General features: G+C 40.5%; 1 protein-coding gene across 2 annotated transcripts in view; it reads right to left on the bottom strand.

Moving 5' to 3' along the window:
- Positions 1–2119: 2119 nt before the first annotated feature.
- kcnd2 (potassium voltage-gated channel, Shal-related subfamily, member 2) overlaps positions 2120–10777 on the bottom strand; it is an 86495-nt gene continuing 77837 nt past the window's right edge. The window contains exons 3-7 of one of the 2 annotated variants that reach the window (XM_057324227.1): positions 10338–10500; positions 9140–9238; positions 7887–7982; positions 6158–6396; positions 2120–4949 (exon numbers count right to left, since the gene is read on the bottom strand). In XM_057324227.1, coding sequence (XP_057180210.1) covers positions 4769–4949; positions 6158–6396; positions 7887–7982; positions 9140–9238; positions 10338–10500 — 778 coding nt within the window. In that variant the 3' untranslated portion in view covers positions 2120–4768. The remainder of the gene's footprint in view (positions 4950–6157; positions 6397–7886; positions 7983–9139; positions 9239–10337; positions 10501–10777) is intronic. The other variant, XM_057324228.1, reaches the window with a different exon arrangement.

Genomic DNA, 10777 nt, shown 5'->3' with positions numbered 1-10777 from the left:
ACTTATTCACAAAAAACATGTTTTTCACCCATATCACAGATTTTGTTTTTAGTACTTTTTTTTACAAAAAGCACCCTTTTCAATGTGATTTAACAGCTGTGTTCGAAAAATAATATCCATATATGCTGTCTGTGTTATAATGTATTTTCTTATAAATCTTTATTGCTGTACTGATCTAAAAACTGAAAACGCTGTGGGTCTAGACGTTGGCTGAATAACAAAAACATCAACCCCATACAAGGGTTAAAATTGCTCTTGTTATTACTTCTGGTGATGAAATGCCACATCTAGCACATTGTTATTCTTCCAGAGACGGTATCAAGACAGACGACTTGTAGTAAAAAAAATAAATAAAAGTGGCAACCAACAAAACACCATTAAAGGGACAGTTTACCCAAAAATGAAAATTCTGTCACCATTCAGTCACCCTGAAGTTGTTCCAAACCTGTTGAATTTCTTTGTTCTGTTGAACACAAGGAAAGATATTTGGAAGAATGTTAGCAATTTTTAGTTCTAAAACATCATTCACTACCATAGTGGAAAAAATATTGTATTTTTTTTGTTCTGTTGAACACAGAATGAAATATTGTTAGGAATTTAGGAAAGCAAACAGTTTTGGGGCACTTTTGACTATCATTTAAATTGTTCTTACTATGGTAGTCAATGATGTCCCAGAACTAAAAAATTGCTAACATCCTTCCAAATATCTTCCTTTGTGTTCAGCAGAACTATTTAATTTAGAGCCCATACAGGTTTGAAACAACTTGAAGGTAAGTAAATGACGACAGAATTTTCATTTTTGGGTGAACTGTTCCTTTTCCAGGTATTCCAGGCAGTATTTATTGTTGCATATTAGACATTTTGGTAAATGTGACCTGCCTGCATTTGCCAAAATGTGCAGTATGCTACAGGCAATACCTCCTTGAAGGTTTCCATTACATAAATAAAATTTACACACCAACTGCAATATTCCGAACATATTCATGAAAAGCTCACAGAGGGCCTAGAAAAGCTTCTGTCAGCTTCCTCTTGTCCCCAGAGCTCTGCTGATGCAGGATGAGACTTGTGAACGAGACGAGCACAGGATTGCCGTCATACAAGCATTACAAAAGACATACTGTTTCCTCTCTTTTTGCAAACACCCCCCCCCCATTCATCTCCTGTGAGTGAGTGAGTGAGTGAGTGAGAGTGAGAGAGAGAGAGAGAGAGAGAGAGAGAGAGAGAGAGAGAGATATGATCCTACGGCAGCTTCTCACTCCGGCTATATCCCTCTAATCTTATCTTCCTTGTGTGACCATGTGCTGCAGTGTTTACCTACTCTGTTAAATCCCCGTCAAAACATATTTTTCAGTCAAGACTGTAGCTGAGATCAGTTGACTGCGTGTCACTTAAAAGCGTGGTTGCACATGGTCGTTACTATGACATAGAGGCTCCCCCTTTCCTTTCGCTGAATACAGTAAAACAAGCCAGTCTGGAAATATAACCATTAACTTTTCACCTCTTCGTAAAAATAGCGCGGTCACCAACAGACAGCTGCAGCTTGCGCAAGGCTCGACTCCAACATCCCCCCTTTTGTGACGCCGTCCCCCACTTCTCAATGCCTTCGGCAGCTCTGCGATACTGCCTCTTCCTACAACCAACTTCAAACATCTCAATTACCATCGGCCTGATGGGAAATATGCTAATGTCTAGTCCTATCGCACGCTTACAGGGAGCTCAGCACAGCTCCTGTGCTGCACGACGAGTACAATAAATAGATGTGGTCGCTATTTCTTCCCATCCTAGTGTATAGTATAAGAGACAAGTGGTCATCGCATTTGAGGGCTAATGTGTAACTTAATCATGTTCAGTTGCCTGACAAATTTGATTGCTTTGAAAGTGCCGCCTAGGAAAAATGCGTATAATTGTCAAAATGGAACAGAGGCATTGGAAGAAAATATACACTGATGCTGCGTCACAATTCGCCTAGTTATGCCCTAAACATTTTTGGTGCCTAGGTCATTTCAACTTTTTGAAACTCAGCGATGAGTTGCTGTAACTTATAGAAACAAGTTGAAACTGCTTGACTCATTTTAATAAGTTGAGTTAATGTAAATATATTAAAAATGGTAGCACAGTATCTGGTAAATGACCCATAAAACCAATTTAATTGTACTTCGAAATTTAAGGCAGCAAAATGATACAGTTCACAGAGTTTTGGTACATTTTAGTTCCTATGCAATTTCTGCAACATACAAACAAGTGACTATTGTTGCCTAGGCTGTTAAGGATGGTAATTTCAACATACTATGATTCGGGACATACTAATTCTATTTTTACTAGTACTATTTAGGCTTGATACTATGCGAATTGGGGCATAGGGTTAGAATTCTCAAAGCAAGAAAATGATTTTTGTTTATAAACTGTTAGAGTACACCAGCATATACAGTATACAGTAGTATACAGATGTCATGGAGCATTGAAAATGTGTACATTGACGAAAACTGAGAGATAAAAATATCCTCAATGATCACAATGCAACAATGTCTTTTTATCTGTATTTTAATAGGACAATGAGTTATTTCTATTTATTCATATACACTGCACCGGACTAAACAACTGCTTTGTATTTTTTCATTGTTTTTCAATAATTCACATATTTTCATGTCCATAACACAAGCTGTAACAAATAACAAAGGACCGTCATCATCCTGTAGTCATTTAAATGTACATTATGTCACAAACAGGAAGTCCCTTTTTAAAAGTCCCTCGTGGGTCCTAAAACAAAAAAAGGTGTTGGTGGATGATGAAACGGCAGGAGTCTGTGAGCACATGCACTCTTTCAGTCCTCTCCTCAAAACAGGAAATAGAAAACCTCCAAACCTAAACATACGGTCCTGCTGCGTTTAGTCGGCTATCCGAAAGTAAACAGTGAGACATTACATTTCACAATGAAAATTAGGAAAAAGAAGAAACTGCGATAAATTTCACCACACCGAAGAACAAATTTACAGCACAGGTGCACGAGTAACACTCTCCCTTAACTCTGTTTTTATCTTTTCATTTTTTAGTATTTTACAACTGAAATACATTTAGAATATATAATGGACACCATTTTAAAAATATGCATTTGTGAGACTCTATTCCCCAGTATCCCCTTTAATACAAAGCATATCTTTACAAAAGGAATCTTGTTGCATAAGTCACATGGTAAAGCAGGAATGAGTGCAGGCATTGAGCAGGGGGGCGGTGGCGTGCGCGTGTGTGTGTATGTGCTGAGCGAGGCTCTTCTCAGCACATCAAATTGCTCTGACATCAGTTTAAAAAATATCCTAAAAAATATCTTCTGATATTACAGACTAACTTCTTGCTAATTCCAAACATCAAACGGCAGAAGAGAGATGATGAATTCATTTTTTTGGGGTGAATAGAGTTTGTTTTAAACGTTTGCTTTAGGGTGAAAGTCATGAAACCTGTCAAGAACATATTTCAGCCCAAAATCAAAAGACATACAAATTATATTAGCTTATGAAAAATAAAGCCTGTTTTAAGGCTATTAAGATATTTTGCATTTTAGAAGTATTTTTTTAATTACACCCAGATTCAGCCTTTTACACCATATTTACATTAACACTGAGTGGCTGTGGATGCTCGGAATGCAAATCTGCAAAAAAACTGATAAAAATCGTTTTAATGGGTGTCAATGTGACGTTATATCTAAACCTTTGGAGAATATTTGCTCTTCATAAATCACTTCTTTAATAAGAGACGGGCCAATGTTCTGGTCCAGGCTTCACCATGATCACGACAACATGCACAGTAGTGGAATTTCATCAAACCTAATAAATAAAATAAGTACATTGTTTTTCTTTTCACAGTTAACTGGCAAACTTTTGAGTATAAAATGGAATGGCTAGTATTTAAGTCCTCGAACCTCATCCGTCAGTGTGAGCCAAAAATCTCCAGACACGGAAACACAAAAGGTTGCTTCCCTTTTCTGGTCACCTCTGCTTTGCACTCGGCCATGAGAAAAGGAAAAATAAACATTCTATCAGGCCGAGCGAGAGGTGAATGCAACATGTCCGAGACAGATTTTCTGTTTATCGCCACAAAGGCCAACAAACAAAAAACCTTTATTTGACAGCTGCTCATTCTGGGGCTCCTGGTTGCTGCAAATCAATACTGTATAAATAGGCAAAATACTGACAATTAAACACACCCACACAGCCAATCCTTATCGCTCATGCCGAATTGGAAATAAGACAAAGACTTATGAATGCAAAACATGCAAGAGACCGGTCTTTACCATACGCGCACGCACGCAAAAACCTTGTACCCTAGTAGAGCCCAGCTTTACTTCAAAGTATCAAAAGTATCTGTGTGTAGAGCTTGTAAATATCATACTGTAAAATCCCACCCCTGCTGGTACACGCATCATCACAAATAGCTGTCGACCTCATTAAATTTAAGACAACAAATTCAAACACACACAATACTCAAAAGTATAGACGCTAATAACCACAATGGTATGGTTATCGTTTTCCATTTCCTCTATGGGTTGAGTGAAAGCCTATAGGGCCCAGGTATGAGTCACATGATGTATGAGCCCACAGGCGGAGCTGACATCCCGGAACAGTGAAGCAGAGCCCTGGACATGAGCCGGTAAAAAACCCCAGCTACGGCCCACCCTGCTGCAATGCCTCCTCTACTACACTAGGGGGCTCCATCAATTCCTTCTGTTCCAGCGTCCAGTCGCCAAATAAAACAGCTAATGGTCACTGTGGTTGGTCTATAGCGCCGACACCCTGACAATGTTGCTTCGCAAGAAGTCGGTCGAGCTGGAGGAGTCTCCGCACTCGGGCGTGGTCACAGGCGGAGTCGGCATGCTGATGACAGCGGCAGTGATGTAGGGCTGCTCTTCCGAATTAAGAGGTACCGTTTCCTCGAACTTGGCATTGAGGCTGGAACGACTGCATTGAAAGACAGAGAGGGGAGGGGAAAACAGGCGGGTGAGAATGATATCCAGCTGATGGGTAAATTCCCTCAGCTGTTGGATGGAATCAGGATAGCGTTCCCAGAGTATGCGGGCATGGGCGGGGGGAGGATGGGGGGGGGTTGGGGGGAGTGCCACAACCGGAGCTTTACGGGATTCCAGCGGCGTGAATCACTATGGGAACAATTCCACATACACAATTCCAGGCTCACACGGAATCCGCACTCAAGAACTCGACAAAAAGCTCTGCAGATTTCCGCACAGCTGGAACGGCGGTCATTCATAAAGATGCGTGCATTCACAAGCCAATGAATATTTAGGAAATTTCTTGCCTAATCCGATCGTACTTTCCAATGCCAATGAGAGTGCATTAATCTCAGCTCAGTTGAACACTTTTATCATGTTAAAATCCATCTGGATTTATCTCAAATCAGTGTAGAATATATGACACACGTCCACAAATTCTGTCTTGGACTTCCTTGCACTAAACACACAGAATACACACTATTTTCTATACGTTATGCATACAAGATACGTAAAAAGTACTACACTGCATACTGTATACTACGTACTTCACATAGTGCACTACAGTCAGCATGCACTGTTTTTTATTTTGCTGCAAGGCCCATTTACATCAGGAACGATAGCTGTTACGATAAATAAAGTTGTAAAAATAATTGTAAATTTAAAAGAATGTCAGTGCCCACATCAAAACTTTAACATTACAGAAGATATTGTTGGGATCACTGTAAGAGCAAATGTTTTCAGCTGTGATACGAAACAACATCAAAAGCCAAACGACATTCATTCAAATGTAAAATAGCAGTGTAGTTTATGTCTGTTGGTGTGGATGCTCATAAAAAAATCATTATATTGAATACATTCATTTTAATGAATGTTCATTTTAGTGAACGCGCATTCTGATGGGTTGAGTCAGACCCACACACATCTCTGAAAAAACACACCTCTAAATAAAAAATAAAAACAGCAAAATGATGCATCTGCTTCCACTTGGACTCATTCGTATTCTGACCACAGGCAAAACATCAATAAATCCCGTGCCAACCTTTGTATAAATGTGTGTGTGCGTAAAGGTGTCTGGTATTAGGGCATCTGTTCAGAGAGCGTGTGCATGTGTGTGTTTATGCAGAAATCATGGTTGTGTATTTGTGTGTGTGTTCGCACCTGTTGCTCAGCGGTCTCTCTCTGATGTGAATGGTGCTGAGCTCCTGTATGCTGCCTCTGCGTACACCTGTCATGTTGGAATTGGGGACGTTAAAGCTCTTGCGCTTGTTCCTGCGCGAGCAGCAGGAGAGGCTGTGCGGAGAGGAAGACGATGATGAAGAGCAAGACATGGATGGCTTCACTCCAGAAACCTCCATACAGCTCGTCTCATAGGTCTGCTCGTCCACAAACTCATGATTCTAGGAAAAAAAACAAAAACAAAGCAAAGATTGGTTTTGAAATGTGATTGTTTCATTATTTATGGTATTCCTGTTTTTGAATGAATCATATATTTTTGCCTGGCTTTCCGGTAAAATCTAATCAAAAACATTGTAAAACAATACATATTTAATTGAGAAGCAAAACTACATAAAATATTGAAAACATTCATTTTATCTCTTTTCTTTTATCTTCTTGTATTTTTTATTTATGTAACTTAAGGTTTTTCTTTAAAAAGTTCCTGTTTGCTTCAAGATATACTGTATGAATAAATACTCTTACTGAAAAAAATCCATACAATACTGATAAAACAGTTATTTGAGTATTCAATAAAAATACAAAATAAAAGCCTGAATAACAAAGCAAATAGTAAAAAAAAGACTAGTGGTCTCAGAGTGCACTGTGTATCATTTTTACTAAGATGTAAATATATCATTACTTTACAGATGCAGTCTCTGTTTTATTGCTTTGGCTGTATTGAGTTCTCATTAGTTTCATCAAGTGCTGACAGGAGCTTGAATAATGACTGTAAATCTCAATTACATATGCACCGTTGGCCTCTAAAGCAAAATCGCACAAGCGTTTATAACTGTTAGAAGAGATCAAACATTGGACGTTTAACACTGAATCACTGTAGTTCTGGCGGTATCCCAAACAGTCCTGTATCCTCAGCAGGAAACTGGAATTTTCCATTGAAATGTCTCTAGTCTAGTGCCCTAGGAAAGCCGGAGCGGGTCACAGTCTGTTCTCTAGACAGTCGTAAGTCTAGTTGGCAGAGGACGACAGTGGCTGTCATTTTCATGCCAGCGCCTGACTCGCGAATCCTTTTGAGAGAAAATTTTCATTTATTTGTGGCAAACCCGCAAGCACTAACGTGCAAAAGATGCCTGGAGCTGCTGCTGTGATTTGTTGGTGTTAAAGGGTGAGTTCACCCAAAAACACAAATAATTTATATCTACATTCTGCCTGTTTGCTGAAAATCTTCCCTTGATGCTTTTAAATCAAATTCATACTTGTGTTATATTCAAATATGGCTTGTTAAAAAGCACTGCACCAATTTTGATGTAATTTTTTCCAAAAACTGTTGGTTGTCATGATATCATACATGAGAGAATGAGGTTTGAGAGCTATATGGACAAGAGCACAGGACATTCAGCTCAACTCCATTTTTGTATTCCATAAAGCAATAAAGTTATTAGTTTGAACTATTCCTGTAAATACATTTCACACTTTAAATGATGTATACGATGAGGAAAGACCATTTTCAAGTAACCAAAAAAACTAGAAGAAACTTCTTGTAGATGTGCTTAGTATTCATTTTTATATCAAGAAAAATGCCAAATTTTGGAAATGGTTTCTCCCAGCATAACTAAATCAAATGGCAAGAGTATATGCCAGAGTAATATACAGAAAAGAGTATATGAGAAAATACTGGAGTATGTTATGGACAACCAAAACCATAAATTCTTACCGTGGTTTTCTCCAAGCAGTGAAGAAGATGGTGATGTTGGGTATCAAAAGTGGGGTTGGACTTACATACCAGAGCTTGGCCCGCCTCTTTTGATGCCTTATAGGAGACACAGAAAAGACTGACAGATTATCAACCAATCAGGGTTCAAAACAATTAAGAAAGTGAGAGAAAAGACAAGAGCATTGACAGCAAGGCCCAAATTCTCACAATGATCCAGCAACATTCGGGTGATGTTGAGGTATTTTTGGATCATTGTAACAACGGTAGGCTCTAGGTCACTGCCCTATCCTGTTCTCTTGACATCTCGACCATGATGGATGGCTCCTGGTTCAAACACAATAGTCATACAAATAATATTCTCTGTGAAATTCTTAGTTTGACTATTTTCAAAGTAATATTATTGGTTTTTTTGGAAAAACTATGTCTGTATTAAATGGGTGTCTGTCGTTTTTGAACTAAGAAGGCCACCGTACCCATTCCAAAGTCCCTGGAACCCTAGGAGCAGGACACATGACGCAGTGACCAAACCACTAGGGCACTATTCATTGAGTAACAGCGTAGGGTCACAGCACCACCCAATCAACACGCCCCGTGGTCTCTGCATCACATTTACCCGCTTCCCACCCCGCCCTTATTTAGATGCTGGCCAGTCAATGACATGCAACTCAGATGATGCGCTCTGATGATGTCATGACGAGAGAGAGACAGCATAGGCCAGTCGGGACAGCCGAGAGAAATCACTCAAAAATGCATGTTAAAAATGCATGAAGCACAGAAGTAGTCATCAAAAAAGAAGTAAAATCAAGTACACGAGGTAAAGAAGACAACAAAGAGATCAAATCCAAAAGTAAAGTTGCTGAAAGATGGAGAAAAGGGTTGCAGAAATCGGGGGCCCCGTTGGAACTGGAGCGGATGGGCGTGGCCCCCACAAGGCCAAGCCGCATGCTTTACACTGCCATTGGACAAAAAGTCGCACGATTACGGTCTCAAGCTACCAGGAAGAGGTGCCAGCGCACCCGGTCTAGGTGTGAGAAGAGCGAAAGACAGATTTGAAGAGTGAGAAAAAGCAAGAGAGAGAGAGACAGCGGTTAAAGAAACATCACGGAAGCATTCGAATGAGGACAACCCTGCTTGGACCCCGGCCCCCTGGTGGACAGGTGAAAGGTCACGGGGGGACGAGGGGTCCACATGCACCAGCCCATCATGTCATGTTCCATTAAGAGAGACCACGGCGACGAGGTTTCCACGGTTACCTCCTCCTCCATGTCCACCAGCATCCCATTGAGTTTGTACTGCAAATAAGCGTTAGCACCACCGCTCTTCCTCACACGAATTCTAGCAAGCCTGGTTTTCTGTTCAGTGGACAAACACACGGGGCGTTTAGCCGGACACTTCCTCCTCTCATGATCAATGTGTGATTGTGACTCAAGACTTGCATGCGTTTGTCCAACATGCGCAATGACGTGACGTTATGTAAAAATCATAGACATTCAGAATTCGGTAAAAAGTCGATAGGCAAGTACTCAAATGTCTCTTTTGTATCGACTTCATTTTGTTACCATGAGGTCAATCGGTTGCGTGCGTATTTGGGCGCATGCTTTGTAATGAATATTTGCAGCATTACTGTAAATGTTAGGATCATAGAATCTAGACAACAGAAAGCTCAATTTCGTGAAGATCCTACAGTAATACTTCACAAAGTTCTCAATGTTCTCTCTCTCTCTGTCTTACTTTCTCCACTTAACTGAGAAAACAGATTGTTGTTCTTTGGTGGACTGGCTGTACTGCTTATTTGTGTGTGCGTACCCCGAGGGGGATTGAGATATCTAAATCTTTTTAGTCTCCCATGGCTCAGAGTTATATTAAGAGACTCGTCCAATGACATGATGTGATGTCACTACATCTACTTATTCTGATCACTGGGAGTCTTGCTTTCACACTGCAGCTAAATCGGGAGTGACTCCAGTTTTCTGTACAAATACAGAATGCATTTAAGTGCAGTTGTCACTCCCAAAACGTTGGGCATTTGATCTCTTACTCAATTCTTCACTGTCATCATCATTCATCTGTCATCCTCAAAGTATCTCCTTGCTTGTCTGTCTTATTTATGCGTGTTTGTTTTTCTGGTCTGCTGTGTTGACGTACGGCATGAGATCTGGGCATGCACTAGAAATTATTGTTCCACAGAGACGTACACACACTAGCTCACACAGCGCACACACCACACACAGCGTGCAGACATCTGGGTCACAAGCTTTTTGGGCCAAGTTGCATTAAACACTATCCCAGCGTCATCTTCACGTGTACAGTCAGTGGATATTTTTCTGCTTAATCTCTTCGCCACATCCAGACATGTCCAGAATTTTAAAGGAAAATCTATATTTGCCGTTAGGTCCTCAGAACTCTGTATGATCAGAGGCCGTGGACCCGGGTGGGGGCTGGTCAGGGTACCTTTTGGGCACGCCGCTTTTCTGAACGTTGACTCTGGTGGTAGATCCGGCTGAAATTGGACACGATGACGGGCACAGGAAGAGCGATCACCAGCACGCCACTCAGAGAACAAATAGAGCCGAAGATCTTTCCCATAATGGTCTTGGGAACCATGTCTCCATATCTGTAACATACAGAAAGAGAGAGAGAGAGAGAGAGAGAGAGAGAGAGAGAGAGAGAGCGAGAGAGAGAGAGATTGTTTTATTTCTCAAATACTTTACATGTAGGCATTTAGCACAAAAAGTGAAGAAATTGATCGAGGTTTTGTTTGCCCACAATTTCTAATTTTTACCAACTTGGGTGGATTTTCTCCAACCTGGATAAGATGACGCCACTAGGGTGCAGTAGAGAATCATACAGCATTCGGCAAGCACTCGAAGTTAGTGTGAACGTGCTTTTCA

Source organism: Triplophysa rosa, linkage group LG24 (assembly GCF_024868665.1).
Source record: "Triplophysa rosa linkage group LG24, Trosa_1v2, whole genome shotgun sequence".
Classification (NCBI taxonomy): domain Eukaryota; kingdom Metazoa; phylum Chordata; class Actinopteri; order Cypriniformes; family Nemacheilidae; genus Triplophysa; species Triplophysa rosa.
Note: the sequence above shows the minus strand (reverse complement) of the source record. Positions and strands in the feature narration are given on the sequence as shown.